Below are 17,814 nucleotides of genomic sequence, written 5' to 3' on the forward strand. Positions count from 1 at the left end.
AAATCGAGCTTGCATGCACCACCTGTGCTGGCAGCTCGTTCCACACTCTCACCACACTCTGAGTGAAGAATTTTTCCCTCATGTTCTCCGTTAAACCATGACCTCTAGTTGCAGTCCCACCCAACCTCAGATGAAAAAGCCTGCTTGTATTTACTAAATCTAAACCCCTCTTAATTTTGTATTCCTCTATCAAATCTCCTCTCAATCTTCTATGTTCTAAGGAATACAGTCCGAACCTATTCAATCTTTCCTTATAACTCAGGTCCTCCAGACCCAGCAACATCCTTGTAAACTTTCTCTGCACTCTTTCAACCTTGTTTACATCTTTCCTGTAGGTCAGTGACCAAAACTGTACACATTATTCAAACTTTGGTCTCACCAATATCTTATACAACTGCAACATAACATCCCATCTCCTGTACTCAATCATTTTATTTATGAACCCCAATGTGCCAAAAGCTTTCATTACAACCCAATTACCTAGCACTTATGTAATTTAAATGAACAGCAAATGAAGAAACATCATCGACATGTATTATCGACTCCGTTTCCCTCTACAGCAGAGGTTCACAACTTTTTTCATGTTGTGGACCCGTACTGGTACCATAACATAGGAAGGAAAAGCAAAGAGGTCTGGAAGAGAGTATTTAGAGAGTTCGGCAGAAAGCTGAGAAGCAGGACCTCCAGGGTACTAATTCCTGGACTGCCAGTGAAAGTAGAAGCAGGCTGATTTGGCAGATTAATGTGTGGCTGAGAAGCTGGTGCAGGGAGGTGCTTGGGATCTCTTCTGGGGGAGGTATGACCTGCACAAAAGGAATCCAAGGGGGACCAATATACTCGTGGGCAGGTTTGTTAGAGCTGTTGGGGAGGGTTTAAACTAATTTGCCTTGGGAACTGGGGTGAAGGGGCTCAGGATAGGATGGATGGTAAAAAAGCAAAGATAGTACTCAGTCAGACTGCCAAGAAGGGCAGGCCAGATGATAGGACAAAACCAAACAACAGAAGTTACAGTAGAGGCACTGGTGATGAATAAAGAAGAAATAGCAAGGCGTCTGAAAAGAAATGCATCCATCAGCAGATGCAGCATGGATTCAACAAAGGCAGGTCCTGTTTGACAAACTTACTGCAGTTCTTCCTCTATCCACTGCGCTCGTTACATCTTCAGAGGGGAACTGATGGATGTTATTTTCTTGGACTTCCAGAAGGTGTTTGATAAGGTGTCGCATAAAAGACTTATCCATAGGGATGCATTGAGTTGGGGTGATGGATTAGCATGGATAGAGGATAGGCTAACTAACAGAAAGTAGAGATTAGGGATACACGAGTGCTACTCTGGTTGGCAATCAGTGGTGTGCGGAGTGCCGCAGGGGTCAGTGCTGGACCCGCAACTGTTCACGATGTACATTAACGATCTGGAAGAGAGGACCGAGAGTAGTGTATCTAAGTTTGCTGATGATACTAAATTGAATGGAAAAGCAAATTATGTGGAAGACACAGAGAGTCTGCAGAGAGATATAGATAGGGTGAGTGAGTGAGCAAGGGTCTGGCAATGGAGTACAATGTTGGTTAATGCAAAGTCATCCACTTTAGAAGGAGAAATGAAAGAGCAGATTATTATTTAAATGGTAAAAAACTGCAGCATGCTGATGTGCAGAGGGACTTGGGAGTGCTTGTGCAGGAATCACAAAAGGTCGGTTTGCAGCTGCAGCAGGCAATCAAGAAGGCAAATGGAATGTTGGTCTTCACTGCTAGAGGGACTGACTTTAAGAGCAGGGAAGTGTTGCTGCAACTGTACAGGGTACTGCTGAGGCTGCACCGGGTGTACTGTGTGCAGTTCTCGTCTCCTTACTTGTGGAAGGATATAATGGTTTTGGAGGCGTTGCAGAGGAGTTCAGCAGGTTGATTCCAGAGATGAGGGGTTAGACTATAAGGAGGATTGAGTCGCCCACGACTGTACTCACTGGAATTCAGAAGAATGAGTGGAGATCTCACAGAAACTTAGAAAATTATGAAAGGGATAGATAAGATAGACACAGGAAAGTTGTTTCCACTCGCAGGTGAGAAGAGTACCACGGGACATGGCCTCAAGATTCCGGGGAGTAGATATAGGACAGAAAGGAGGAGGAACTGCTTTTCCCCAGAGGGTGGTGAATCTGTGGAATTCTCTGCCCAATGAAACGGTGGAGGCTACCTCAGTAAGTATATTTAAGACAAGGTTGGATAGATTTTTGCATAGTAAAGGAATTAAGGGTTATGGGGAAAAGGCAGGTGGAGATGACTCCTTGGCCAGTTAAGTCATGATCTTATTGAATGGTGGAGCAGGCTCGACGGACCAGATGGCCTATTCCTCCTCCTATTTTTAATGTTTTTAATATCTACAACTGGTATCAACCCAAAGTCACTACACAATCCCATTAAACAATAGGGCTACACAGCTATATCTATTTAGATCTTCGGGAAGCCACAATACTAAATACCACTAAAATAGTCCGAAAGATCCTAGCAATTGAGACATGAGTGTGCTGGGCTATACCCGTACCTCAGGTTTTACCAGCTTGATCTGAGAAAAAATATTTTAAATACAACAATGATAATATTAAAAACACCAGAAAAATGCTGAATTAAAAGAGGAAATTGAAAGACTATGGAACATGAACAGGGTCCCAACTGGTATCATCCCAACGTCATTGCACAGTAGCATTAAACAATTAGGCTTGTACAGCAATATTTATGTAAAACTCCAGAAAGCCACAATATTAAACACCATGGAATAGTCCAAACATTTCCAGGAATTGAGAAATGAGTGCACTTGGCTATGCCTGTACATCAGGTTTTACCAGCTTAAGTTGAGAAAAAAAAAAGTTCAAGGTACGTTTATTATCAAAGTATGTATGCAGCATACAACTGAGAGTCATCTTCTCCAGACAGCTACGTAACAAAGAAAACCATGGACACGGTTCAAAGAAAAACATCAACTCCCAAGAGCAAAATAACACTAATCGCGTGAACAGCAACAAGAGCAATAATAATTAAAAACACGAGATAAAGAGATCCTTTCATAGATGAAAGGAGACGTACGTGTGGATTCAGTACAAAAGTCTTAATCACAAATAGTGAATCATCTTTTAGGTAGTTTGTAAGGAACAATGTTAATTGCTTTAAAATTCATTAAACAAAACTCAGTGCAAGAGCAATGATGTAATGATGACATTATGCAGTAAAATGAAGCCCATGTAAGAGGAATACTCATCACCGTATAACTAGCTAAGGCCAAGAACGGTATCACTGCCATTGAAATGGAACAAATCTGTAAAAGAGTTGTGAGAATTGTTGAGGATCTGGTGAACCAAAGCAGTTAATTAAAGGAAAGGAAATGAGCTTTGAAGGTGCATTGCTTTGGAAGGATCTTAAGTTGTCAACAAGATGGCAAATGAATCAACAATTTTTCAGAGTTCCAGAAATGCATTCCATATAGAACCTGAGTAACCTGAAAATACTTTATCAAATTATTATTTCTATAGAAAATACAAAGCAGAATCAAGGAAAAAATGCTCAATATATCAAAAAAGTTATAGCTAAAAACATTCAGTACGAGGTATGTAATTTTCTTCTAATCCCCACCTGAACAACAAGATGATCTTCAGGATGTACCACAAAGTAAACTTCCTTAAGATGAGCTGACCGTCTCTCAGAACTGAACTTCAGAACTGCTTTAAGCATAACATTTGCAACAACATCCTTTGGAAAACATAGCTTGCTACTACCAATTGCCGGGAATGCGATGGAATCCTGCTGAGATCCTTCAGTGTTCTTCAGGCAATTTTTGATGATGTCTTCTAGGACCTGAATTGCAATTTTACATTTAATCTTCAAGTCAATACACAGTTTTCAAAAGAAATGATTTGTTCCACAAGTAGTAACTATAAAATGTGTTACCTTTTCTGAATTCCTTTCTTTCCAATGAGGAACAACAGCATGATACACTTCACTACAGTCAAGATTACATCCTTGAGTTTCATATACCATTCCTATGAAAGGCTGTTTTCTCTGCCCTTCCTTCCACAGTAATTGTTGGAGGCTTGGGCCGGTTTTCTCTAATATTGCTTTGGAAACTGTGCCTGAAGAAAGGTCTAGATCCACTCCAGTGACGTTGACAATGACACCAGCCTAAAAACAGAAAGTGGAATTTAAAAATAAAGGTAAAATACAATTTCTGGAATTACTACCAATGTCAAATAAATAAGTTACACTGAAGCCTTACTGTCATATCTTGAATATTTCCTTTGACCACAAGGATGTTTAGACCTTCTTTAGTTTGGGCTTCATGGAGACATTGAACACTTCTCTTTCTCATGTTGCCTGAGGCAATCCTGACCTGCTGTGAAGCTGAACTACTTATCAGGTCACCAAATATTTTCTGAACAGCATCAGAAACAGCATGGACAGTTTTCGCATCATTATTTACCAAGTGGATCTCACTGAGTGTACTCACTCCTTGTAAGTTTGCAAAGTGTTCCCTGACTGTTATGGCAATTATTTCAGCACATAAATCCAGAGGAAATCCAAATATTCCAGAACTAATAGCAGGAATTGCTATAGATTTAAAGTTATAAGTTTCTGCTAGACATAGACTCTTCTCCACAGCACTTCTTAATCTCTTTTTAGCTGTGTTTGGATCGGTGGCTGACCACCTTGGACCAACTGCATGGATCACTGCGGAACATGGTAGTCTGCCAGATTCAGTAAGAACGACCTCACCAGGCGTAAGAGATCCTCGACGGTCAGTAATGCGATCACACTCTTTTTGCAACACTGTTCCAGCTGCATCTGACAGAGCTTTTGCAAGACCTCCAATATGCTTCAGATATACATTTGAGGCATTGACAACCACATCAACGCGAGTCTTACATAGGTCTCCTTTATAAACAGTAATGACAGGTCCATTAGGCATCTGAAATTTACAGGAAGTTGGGCTTAAGTCACCATTACCTTCCATGTGCTCAATAAGTCGTACAATACAATGAAATGTTCCCTTTGCTGTGGAAACAAAATATTCTTCATTTTCTTTGTAAATTTGCTTTACTCTTGGTGCGTTCATTTGGAACATCTTACTAACTATTTTGGAAGCTTGACTCAAAAGTATATGCTCTGCCTGACAGACATTCTCTTCAGGACCAATGACAGAAACACTTGCATGATTTTCCTCGTCATACACCTCTATTTGAACACCTGGAACATTCATTTTCTCAAAGGCCATCAAAAAGCGCAGCACTCCACAAGATTTAAAAGGAATGTTTCTTTGAATGATTGTGTTCTTTTTGACAAATTCACTGAGCTTTTCAAATGCTTTGCAGACAGCATCCGAGTAGCCAGAGATAATAATCTGCGCATGCCTGTCTAGGGTTTTCTCTTCAATTTCAACCTGTCTACTTTGGGAATTCAATGCTTTATCTAATTTTCCCTTTGTATCTGTCCATTCATTCTTTCTAATGACACTTATGTCTTGTATCTCAATACATTTGGAAGTGAGATGTCTTTTGATTTGCTTTTCTGCTTCACACACAGCGTCTTCACTGCCTATAACCACAACAGAGTTGCCCTGAATGTCAAATGCAGCATTGATTCCCTTTGATGTAAAAAGGTGGGAGGAAACTTCTTTGCAGTGTACTTTTCGTAGAAAGTCAACAAGACAAGGGTCCAGATTAATCTGTTTTTCCTTCAGCTCAACAACTTCTTCTAATATCTTGCTTTTGGCACAATAAACATCCGAAGATAAACCATGTAATATTAGATGGCATGCAGCTGGGCTGTACTTCATGTTAAGATTTGGAAATTGTTTGGTAAAACGGCTTTCAAGACCATTGTTTAATAATAAATCATATTTAGCTGGAGGAATTGCCACTAACTCATTCATACTTTGTTTTTCCCTTTCTAATTTTTTAATGGCATCATTCACAATTGATACGAATGTTTGTTGTAGAATGTCTACACTCTCAGCTATGCCAGTGATGATTACTTTCCCCTTTGAAGTGTCTGGAATAACAACAACATTTTGGTTCAAATGTTGATGCAAATCATTCTGAATTATTTCCCAAACTGATTTATTTGTGTCGTTTGTATTAGTCTTGTACTTTGACAGAATAGAAGTTAAATGATCTGAAGCCTCCTTTTTCCAGTTCTTTGCAAGATTCTCAAATGAACTCGTATGCTTGGAAAGTGCCGGGGAAACACTGACCAAGTTTGATTGGCCTGATTCTGGGAATGCAATATTGCAGTGGCACGAGGACATTCTGTCCATGATTTCTGCAATTCGCTTTTTATCTTGTTTAAGAAACTGTAGAACGTAGGAATCAATTTCAAACATAAAGGGATCAGGCATTTTCACCACTGGTCTTTTGTTCCCATATAAAGCTGATCCAATAGATTCATAGTAAGGATAGACATGAACTGGGGTTTCAGAAATCTTGTGTTCTTTAGACAGAATGACATCCAGAACTGCAAGTAAAACAAAAAAAAATGTTAGAGACCAATAGGTGAAATGAACTCAATTTAAATGTTCATTAATCTCTAATTCATCATTATTTTCCAAAATACATCACCTTCAGAATCTTCAAAAGAGATCACAGCTGCATTATGCTCCAGTATCATTCCTACGGAGCTTACTATTCCATTTCCATTTTGGGTACTTTCAAAGTATAGTTTTAGAAGATCTTCACTGATGCTAGAAGGCAGGTTCTCCACTCGCAAGCTCCTAGTTTTTTCCAGCATCTTCGCTTCAATCTTTTGCTGCTTTAGAAACTTGCTGGAACATTTTTGAATAAATTCAGTGAGATCTAAAAATAAAGTTGGGGGAAATATAAATCTGTTAAAGGAATTCCAATTTTATTGAAAAATTTATAATTTAGTGATTGAAAATTTCAATTACAAAGCATGTCCAACACAGAAACCACTCATTCAACTTGACCAGTATATAATGTTTAAGCTTATGTAAATCTAAGGACATTATTCTCCATTCCTTTCTTCCCAATAGAATTGTCTTGAATGTATCAGTACTATTTTCAACCTCTCTCTATTTTAGGAAGTTCCTTATTCTCACCAGCCTTTTGGTAAAACTGTTTCTTTAGATTTCCTTTCTGACTTTCTTGCTGACTCTCTATTACAATGGCTTTATTCTTCCTTAGAAACAGAAACATTCTCCGTACAACTCTCCTGTGTTGCAAAGCCACTGCGCTACCGTTGCACCCCAATGATACTGCAGTACAGGATACATTTTGAAGATAAATCTTTAATATCTTGATATTTCACATTTATTTCTTTGCTAACCTTCAAGCAGTTCACAGCTCTAATGGAAAGTTGTTGACCTGAAACACTGCACACAACTGTAGTACAGCAGAAATGAAGAGCAATGGACTTGCTTAAAACTAACGAACAAAAGTAGAATTCCATTCAAACAGAAATGAAAATCATCTAAATTAGCCTGTTTACATTATGATATTAGATTAAAGCTTCTAATATTGCTTCTGAGAGGAGCCATTGAGAAAGAGCAAAGGGATAGGGATTCTTAGTGGGACGCATATTTGCAAAAACAATTCAGAACTTTCCGATTCTCATGAAATTGGTTAAAATGCCAACCGTTTGCAATGGTAAATTGGGACCCAGATCATACTGCATGAAACAGATAAATGGATTGAGTGCAGTATTGTGGCTGTCCATCCTGTCTGACGATGACAGGAACTTGTGTGGGAGAGTTTTTAAAGGGGAAAAGCCGTTGCACCAGGCAGATCCACTCTTTCAACCTTGGAAGTCCAGGTCCAGTGGTATAAACAAGTATCACAAACTGGGGTCTCCTTGGTTGCAGAGGATGGCCATGGCATATTCTGTGCCTTGTCATGCCCTTCGCTTTCCACGGAACGTTAAGGTACAGCTTTCCTGGCCATAGGATCTCACTATAGATCTCATTTGTCCAGGTCGCTGGAGCTGACTTCGCAGGCTGGGATAGGCACATCACTAACTCTCTGGTGTACGAGGCAGAAGACCACCCTGGAGCCCAGTGAAAGGCCACTTTAAAAATGGTACCTTAGTTTCAGGTCATTCCAGTGACAACACCAAGAGGAAAATAACTTCCTCGTCTCCAATCTGGCTAGTGTGTTAATAAAAACACAATGAAGATACACCGGTCTAAATGATGCTTGTTTGCAGGTCAGTAATATCACTGCTGCTTTTAAGGCAGCAAGTCAAATCAAGTTTATTGTCATTTAACTATATACCGGTATACCATCAAACGAAACAACACTTCTCCAGACCAGGGTATAAAGTACTGTAGTACATAAATCACATAATGACATATGAAAGCAAGGATGAAATCTACAGATAGATTACACACAAATAAGTAAGCTAAAGTGTGTAAATATTGTAAGGTACAGAACAGATTTACCAGTGATACTTCGAATACAATGTGGCAGGGAGTTCAGAAGCCTAACAGCCTGAGGGAAGGAACTGTTTCCCATCCTGACCGTTCTTAATGCATCAAAGTCTCCCACCTGATGGTAGTGTGGTGAACTACATATACCTGTCTGGACATGCCCCCCCCCTGCTGACTGCTCCTGTGGCTCCTCCCACAGACCCCGGTATAAAGGCGATTGGAGACACCGCCCCGGCCTCAGTCTCCAGGATGTAGTGTGGTGGTCAATTGCTGCTTGTTCTTTCTTCCAGCCAATAAAAGCCTATATCTTGCCTCACGCCTCCGAGAGTTATTGATGGTGCATCAGGTAAAAAAGGATGCTGGATTGGGGTAGGATCCTTATACAACGATCTGATAAATGTCCCCGATGGCTGGTGGGGAGACCCCCATGATCCTCTCAGCCATTCTCTGAAGTAGCAACTTCTGCTCCGATGCTCAGCTGCTCCCATACCAAATGGTGATGAAACTTGTCAGAGAATTATTTTTTCCTCTTACTGTTACATTGTTTTTTATAAATGCGTGAATCACAGGAATACCTGGAATAAATTCATTACTTGCTATGTACATGTTGCCCTTGCATAAAATACAGGAGCAGAATGAGGTCATTTGGCCCATTGAGTCTGCTTTACCATTTCGTCATGGCTGACCCATTTTCCTCTCAATCCCAATCTCTGGATACCATGCATCTCTGATGACTGTTGGAGCCTTCTTCAGAAATGAAATGTTCTTCCTTCAAAATTCGTACAATCTCTGGACTGTCCAGAAAAAAAGCAGTACAAGTTCTCGCTGCTGTCTCTCCAACAGTTTGGGTAAGAAAATATTCTTTGAGATAAAAAAGGAGTGCACAGTCTCCACTCAGAACCTGCTTCTGTTGTTGTGGTCTATACAGTTTGCAAATCTCATCAGAAAATTGCAGGAGTCACATAAGTGACGTGTTGCATGAAGACTGATATCACTTCACATTTCCACTGACTTCCATAGAATCACAGTAAAGTACAGAGCAGAAACAGTCCCTTCAGCCCATCTAGTCTGTTCCGAACCATTTAAGCTGCCTACTCTCACTGACCTGCACTGGGTCCATAGCCCTCCAGTTCTCCAGAATCCATGTACTTAAACAAACTTTGCTTAAAGCACTGAAATTGAGTTTGCATCCACCACTTGTGCTGGCAGCTCATTCCACATTCTCACCACCTCTGAGTGAAGAAGCTCCCCCTCACGTTCTCCTTAAACTTACAAAGCAGGTTATTTGCATAACAGCTTATAGAAGTGCATAATCCTCACTTAGCAATTCAGTTTTCCAGTGTGTAGTGAATGATAACTTCATGCTACATACAAGAATATCGAGGACATTATTTGGTATTTAGATTAAAAACTCTTATATTGGCTCCTTAAGGTTGTCACAGCCAGAGGAGTCAATGGGGTAAGCTGTCACTACCTATTAAATGCTTTGGATTCATCAGCTGTGTGGAGAGGCCGACAGCTTTCTCTCCATATCATACTGCTCTAGCTTGTGTATCATGTAAACAGCTGGGATACAACATCCATGCTCGACCCTGAGTAACATAGGGCCTCAGATAAAAGAGGAACTCAAGCTTCATACCACAAAACTAAAAGACTGAGCAAGATAAAAGACATTATGGTCCCCAGAAACAACTACCATGCAGGATCTACTTATATGTGAATGATTAACGTACTGACACCTATTACACATTTCCATCTCTTATTACTTCTGTCATTATTTGTTGTGTCTAAAATAATGACACCTTGTTTGCTGTATTTTAGTGGATGAACAAAGATACCTTAAGACATTAAGCTACAAATTGATGAATTTTAACCCTTACCAATGTCAGTTTTGAAGGTAATGACAGCTGCGTCCATATCAGTTATTATTTCCAAACTGAATTCACCAAATGCGTCTTCCAAATTAGTCAATCTTTCAACAAACGGAGATAAAACTTCACACGTAACATCTTTAGGAAGATTATATAGCAGAACAGCCGAGGATTGTGAAAAACTCCTTTTAGGATGAAAACTCTTCACCGTTAACTGAATATTCTCCACAAAATGGACTCTTTGTCTCAACACTGCTTGAGTATCTATAAAAGAACATCAACACTATAAATGTTAGTAAAATCCAGACTTTAACTCTTCCCACTCCCACCAGACCATTACTTACAAAGAAAAGTACAGCACAGGGCAGGCCCTTTGGCCCATGATGTTGTGCCAAAACTTTAACTAATCATGCATCAATCTGACCCTTCCCTCACACACAGCCCTCCATTTTCTTTCAAACACATGGCTATCTAAGAATCTCTTAAATGACCCTTATGTACTTGCCTCTGCCAACAACTTCACAGTAAATTTTATTATCAAAGTACATACATGTCACCATAAACAACCCAAAGATTCATTTTCTTGAGGACATACTTGACAAATCTATAGAATAATAAATGTAACAGAATCAATGAAAGACCACCAACCTAGGGCATTCAACCAGAGTGCTGATGACAACAAACTGGGTAATTGCAAAAAGAAGAAACATAATACCGGTAATGATAATAATAAATAATAATTAAGCAATAAATATTGAGAACATGAGATGAAGAGTCCTTGAAAGGGAGTCCATTGGTTGTGGGAACATTTCAATGGTGGAGCAAGTGAAGTTCTCTCCTTTGGTTCAAGTGCCTGGTGATTGAAAGGCAGTGACTGTCCCAGAATCTGATGAGTGTCCTGGGGCTCTTGTACCTTTGTCCTGATGGCAGAAGTGAGAAGAGAGCATGTCCTGGGTGGTGGGGGTCCCTGATGATGGAAACTACCTTCCTGCAACAGCATTCCATGCTAAGCCTCTAGCTTTTCCTAAAATGACATGCAAAATACATGACAGTATAAATGTATTTGATTTATGTGTTGCATTTTTAATAATATCTTCTACTGCTTTTCTGCTATTGAGTAAACTACTTGGTAATTACACAGAACATTGAAGGAACTCAACAGTTTGGCCAGATCCATGGAAATGAACAAAGAGTTTACGTTTCAGGCCGAGTCCCCTTTTTCAGGGCTAGAAAGGAAGGAGAGACACACCAAAATATAAAAGGAGAGGGGGAGGGGGAGGAGGATAGCTAGAAGGTGATAGGTGAAGCGAAGTGGGTGGGAAAGGTAAAAGGCTGGAGAGGAAGGAATCCGACAGGAGAAGAGAGTGGACCATAGGGGAAAGGGAAGGAGGAGGGTACTTAAGTGGCAGGTGAGAAGATGTAAGAGGACAGATTGAGGAAAAGAAGAGGGAAGGAGGAGTAATTATTTCTCTTGCATTTTTTTGCTAGGCCACACTTGGACAAATTTTCACTGAAGTGGAAGATTTTGATAAGAGGCATGTCTTAAAATCTTCTGTACTGGGTCGCAAAAACAAAGGAGCTGGTTGTGGACTACAGGAGGAATGGAGACAGGCTCACTCCTATTACATCTATGGATCTGGGGTTGAGAGAATGAACAGCTTTCGGTTCCTCGGCATACACATCACTGAGGATCTCACATGGTCTGTAGATACCGGCTCTGTGGGGGAGAAAAGCACCTGACAGTTGAAGAAGTTTGGTATGAGTTCCCAAATCTTAAGGACTTTCTACAGGGGTACAATTGACAGCATCCTGACTGGCTGCATCACTGCCTGGAACTGTACTTCCCTCAATAGCAAGACTCTGCAGAGAATGGTGTGGACAGCCCAGCGCATCTGTAGTTGTGAATTTCCCACTATTCAGAACATTTACGAAGTGAGATGTGTAAGGATGTGTAAAAACCCCAACCACAAACTGTTCCAGCTGCTACCATCCAGGAAACAGTACCACAGCATAAAAACCAGGACCAACAAGCTCCGGGATATCTTCTTGCACCAGGCCATCAGACTGATTAATTCATGCTGATACAATTGTATTTCTATGCTATATTGACTGTTGTGTTGTATATTCTATTTATTATAAATTACTATAACTTACTCATTTAGCAGGTGTACCAGCAGAAATAGATCACAAATTGAGTCAGGCTTTAATGTTAAAACCACAATATTTATTGGTACCTACTCAAAAATATAGAAAATTAAATGAAATAAACAGAAGTGAACAGAGTTATCTGTGTGTGGCTTCCAAACTGTCAAGCTTAGGAACAGTTCTTAAAGTGTTAGGATGGCAAACTAGATAGGTCCAGTAATCCACTGAATAAGTGAGGGGAGAGACTTGTAAATACAGATTAAAATGTAGTGAGGCGGAAATCACAAAGAATTCCACAGGTTCCACACTGGGAAATTGAAGTAACAGTCACCGAAGATCTTATCTGTCGAGTCATCCCGAAAGCCACGTAGAAATATCACAAGGTGACAGTCATGGAATATACCCTAGCATTAATGGTTACCACACAACATACCCGAAACCCTGTAAGGGTTAACTAAAGTGGTCGCCGCAGGATACGCCAACAAAATCCACGTATGGATCATACGAAGTGACAGTCACATGTCCAATGTGCACGGTGTGCCCAATCCTCTGAGCTTTGGAAAGTATCAGACTTTACCCATTGTCGCAGCAATTTCTTCATGGAATTAATCAAACTGGCTGAAGTGATCCTGAGCAGGAATACAAAGTGGGTGAATCATTCGCTTGGAAATTCACGCTGAGTATGCTGGAGCTGCATCAGGCTTGACCAAAGAGGTCACAAACTGGATTACACCAACACCAAGGATGGCAATGTTTGTAAAGCCTTCTTTCAAACCCAAGCCAGATCAGTAATTTCCTTTGTGAGAAACCACATGCCTGCTACTTTTCAAACTGTATGTTCAAATGTACAATATCAGGCAGATTGAGTTAATTTTTCTTTTGTCCAAAATATCTGGGTAAAGCCTTTTAGACAAGACGACCATAATCCCTAGGAGCAGAATTAGGCCATTCAGCTGATTGAGTCTGCTCTGCCTCACATCATAGCTTTATTATTGCCCTTCTCAACCCCATTCTTCTGCCTTTTCCCCATAACCTCCAACACCTTGATTAATCAATAACTTATCAACCTCTGCCTTAAATATATCCACTGACTTGGCCTGCACAGCCATCTGTGACAAAGAATTCCACAGATTTACCATCCTGTTTAAAGAAAAGTTTCCTTCTCTTTGTTCTAGATGAACTTCCCTCAATTCTGAGGTTATGCCCTCTGGTCCTAGACCACCCAAATATAAAAAAAATTCTCTCCACATCCACTCTATTCAAACTTTCAATGCTCAATAGGTCTCAATGAGTTTCCTTCTCATTTTTCTAAACTCCAAGTACAGCCCCAAAGTCATCAAATGCTCCTCATACATTAACACTTTCACTCCTGGGGTCATTCCCATGAATCTCCTTTGGACCCTCTCCAATGCCAGCACAACTCTTCTTAGATAAGGGGCCCAGGACTGCTCACAATATTCTAAGTACTGTCTGAGCAGTGCCTTATAAAGCCACAGCATTAGATCCTTGCTTTTATATTCTAGTCCTCTTGAAATGAATGCTAATATTGCATTTGCCTTCCTCCCCACTGACTCAACCTGGAAATTAACGTTTAGGGAATCCTGCATGCAGACTCCCAAGTCCTCTCCACCTCTGACTGATGAATCTTCTACCCATTTACAAAATAGTCCACACCTTTATTTCTAAATTCTACTTTTATATCTAGGCTTATAAAATTTAAATTGTATATATATTTATCATTAAAATTGGATTAATTCTAAACAGAGACAATGAAATGAAATAAAAACTAAGAAAGCACAACATTGGTTATATTTACTTCTCCATTTTATATTTGAAAATATTTGTAACTCTACTTGCCTTCAATACTTTCAAAGGACACTGTTACATTTCTGCCCTTTCGGCTGAAGAGCGTGAGGGACCCACCACCAGTAATGAAATTTTCAAAGTGTTTTTGGAGACTGTTATCGCTTACGTTGTCACTGGACAATATTCCACTAATTGTTCTCTTTTCATCCGGAAGATGTTGCTCAGTCAGTTTTTCTAGATGAAAAGCATACAGATATACTGTCACAAGTTGAGGAGCCCGTGTAACAAATAGGTAACATTTTGAAAATCATTTAACTAATTAATTAGTTTTAAATACAAATACACAAACATTGACAAAATGAATCATACAAAGATAAGAATGCAGTATATGAATCAGAAACAGAGGTAGGCGTCTTGGTCTGAGTCTGTCTGCCATTTGATAACATCATGGCTGATCTGATTGGAACTTTTAACACCACATTCCAGTCTACTAATTTATCCTATTCACTTTTTTTAAAAATAAAATATTATTTTACCTCTGCATCTTGAAAGACTCAGCTTCACTGTAATTTGAGGAACAGAATTCCGATGACTGACAAACCTCAGAGAAGTAATTTCATCTCATCCCTTTTTTAAAATCAACCACTAGTTCTGGATTTTTCTACAAGGAGCATCCCCTCTGGTAAATTGCCTACCAGATATTATACTTCCTAACTCTGTAATTCTCAGGTTTTGCTTTGTAGTCCTTCTTAAAAAATGCACATTAATCACCCTCAAGACTTCTGGCACTTCATCCATCCCATTGCAAATACTTCAGCCAGGATTCCCAGAAATTTTACTCTAGCTTCCCATGAAGATAATAGTTGGTTCTTCACTTGTGAAGATAAGGAGGGAACTCCATCGCTGCAGGAGATTTCTTCCCACCAGCACTGTGTAGGTTTATAATGAAGATCGGTGTGCACAGACCGATTCCACTCTTTAGGCCGGGGTACGTTCCACAATGACACCGCGAGCTGCAATGACTGCGATGACTGCAAGGCTGCAGGTTGAGTATTGGAGGCTGAATCTGTCCTTGGCTACAATCCAGACTCTTGAGTTAGTGGTGGAGAGGAGGTCACTAAACAAACTGTTATCCATTACGGATAATCAGGCACATCCTCTCCGTGACCTACTGAATAAGCAGCGGAGCACCCTTTCGGACAGACTCATTCAGCTCTGCTGTCACAAGGATCGTTACAGAAATTCTTTCCTACCAAATGCAATAAGCATATAGAACAGTTCATCTCTGTGCAACAGAACACACATCATAGTACAATAGTCTCCGTTTCATTATTCCGTAGATCATTATTGCACATTGCTAATTTATTATTGTGTACATTATTCTGTACTTTATTATTTGTTAATATTATAATATTTATTATTATCACCAAGTGTGTTTTTAAATGTTGCTGCTGTAACAAAGTAATTTCCCACTCGGGATCAATAAGTACTTATTAATTATTATTATTTGGACAGATTGCCTGGCCTGGCTAACGAGTCCCATCAACCCGGGTTTGGAATTGGAATTGCCCTTCTCCTAGGCTAGCTGCCAGCCTGGGCTGATGAGCCCAGCCTGCCCGCCCAGTTATAGTGCCGGACACTTGGTCATGCCAAGACATTGCAAACTCAGTAAGAACAGGGACGCCACAGTTGTGTAGAAGAGGCCCTATGCGAATGATCTCCTGCATGGAAAAGCCAAACAGTGGTCCTGCACCGATCACTATGCCTGGATTATGGAAGACACTTCACTTTCCTTTAGTGAGCAGGATGTCCAGCCCAGCACTCATGGGACAGGTGAGTTATGGGGTCGATGTCCTGCTCACTTATGGAAGCTTCTCATGGTGTTTCTGGAGGCACCTGATCAGGCCCTGAATACGTATCTGCCTTCCTCCAATACCTCCTCTGCCGTAATGCATTCTATCCCCAAGACTTCCCATTGTTTACAAGTTTTGAAGTCTTTCTATGGCACATATTAGTCCAGTAAATCTTACCTGAACTCCCTCCAAAGCATTAACATCTTTCCTTAAATAATATGTCCTATATAGCTGAAGCACAACCTTCTTACTTCTGTATTCAATTCCTTGAGCAGAAGTGATACATTTCCTGATTACCTGCTGTACCTGCATACTAACCTTTTCTAAATCATGCACTTGGACACTGGAACCTTTGTACCTCAGAGCCCTGCAAACTCTTATCATCTAGAAAATGCTTCTTGAAAAAAAATGCTAACTCAATCAACATTTCAAAGTTCTAAGAACATTTATTATCGAGGTATATATACATTATACAAACTTAAGGTAAGTCTCTTTCCAGACAGCCAGAAAACAAAGAAACCCAGTAGAACACATTAAAAGAAGATCATCAAACACCCAATATATAGAGAAAAAAAACCAAATCATGCAACAATAAAAGAAAGCAAATAGCATCCAGAACTGAGGTCCACAGCAAGTCCGTCCACTGACACAAAATCACAGACCACCAGTTCAGTGCAGAGCTCAGTTAGCTTGACAGAGCAGCAAGCTGAACCAGCCTGTCCCCCTCGCCTTGGGCCCTGACTCCCCGACCTTTCCAATTTGGTCCAGCACTTAAATCATCATCCAAACATTAGGTTCTGTCACTTCGATATGCTCTGGAGCCTGGACTCCACCAGCTCAATTCAGCCTGCACCTGACCTTTCCAATTCAGCCGGTGCTCAAATTGATCAAACCTTGGATCTTTACCACTGCCTTGCCACACCATGGTTCTGCCGCATCGAAATGTCTCCAAGTCCAAAGGGAAATTACAAACTATCGTTCGATTGTTTAACAGAAAAAGTGCGATTAACAAAGTTGTATACATGCAGTCCCCAGGTGACGAACGAGTTCTGTTCTTGAGTCTGTCTTTAAGTTGGATTTGTACGTAAGTCGGAACAGGTACATCTGGTACTATTTAGCGTCAGTTTGTCAAACGTTTATCTTAGTATATAGTATACATGTTACCTTTCTATGCATATAAAACACTTAAGAAACATATGTATTTCAATAATTAAACCACTGCGTTGCTTAGTAATAATTGTAGCTTTCATTAGGGCAGGGCCTTTCACATGCTCCATTATTCTCAATTTATCCTTTAAAATTGTTCCGATCGTTGACCGAATGTAGCCTAACACTTTTCCAATGACTGATGGCATTTCACCTCTTTCCGATCGCTTTATTATTTTCACTTTAATTTCAATTGTGATCGTTTTCCGGAACAGAAACACTGCGAGCGGCAGGTCCCGAGCTCCACCGGGTCCTAAAGTCCACCACACTGAGACAGGTTAAATAAGCTCCGGAACTCCACTGGGTCCTAAAGTCCACCACACTGAGACAGGTTAAATGGGACAAGTTGGGGTGGAGCTGACTGGAAAGGGGGGGGGGGGCGTTCAAGGTGAATATTGCTAAGAAAAATTTAAGCCAAATACAAAGTTACACACTCAACACTGTGTCAACGGCAACAACTTAACATAGCGGACGGCGTCATGATCCGACTTAAAATGGTGAACGGTGTTCT

General features: G+C 40.3%; 1 protein-coding gene across 2 annotated transcripts in view; it reads right to left on the reverse strand.

Moving 5' to 3' along the window:
• The window catches only part of LOC140728590 (protein mono-ADP-ribosyltransferase PARP14-like), a 75,654-nt gene that overhangs the window by 36,521 nt on the left and 21,319 nt on the right, over positions 1-17,814 (reverse strand). Inside the window, exons 4-9 of one of the 2 annotated variants that reach the window (XM_073047560.1) lie at positions 14,296-14,478; positions 10,303-10,557; positions 6,600-6,833; positions 4,262-6,495; positions 3,937-4,167; positions 3,622-3,843 (exon numbers count right to left, since the gene is read on the reverse strand). In XM_073047560.1, coding sequence (XP_072903661.1) covers positions 3,622-3,843; positions 3,937-4,167; positions 4,262-6,495; positions 6,600-6,833; positions 10,303-10,557; positions 14,296-14,478 — 3,359 coding nt within the window. Of the gene's footprint in view, positions 1-3,621; positions 3,844-3,936; positions 4,168-4,261; positions 6,496-6,599; positions 6,834-10,302; positions 10,558-12,871; positions 13,041-14,295; positions 14,479-17,814 lie in introns of those variants that run through there. The other variant, XM_073047561.1, reaches the window with a different exon arrangement.

The sequence above is a fragment of the Hemitrygon akajei genome, chromosome 5 (genome assembly GCF_048418815.1).
Source record: "Hemitrygon akajei chromosome 5, sHemAka1.3, whole genome shotgun sequence".
NCBI classification, from domain to species: domain Eukaryota; kingdom Metazoa; phylum Chordata; class Chondrichthyes; order Myliobatiformes; family Dasyatidae; genus Hemitrygon; species Hemitrygon akajei.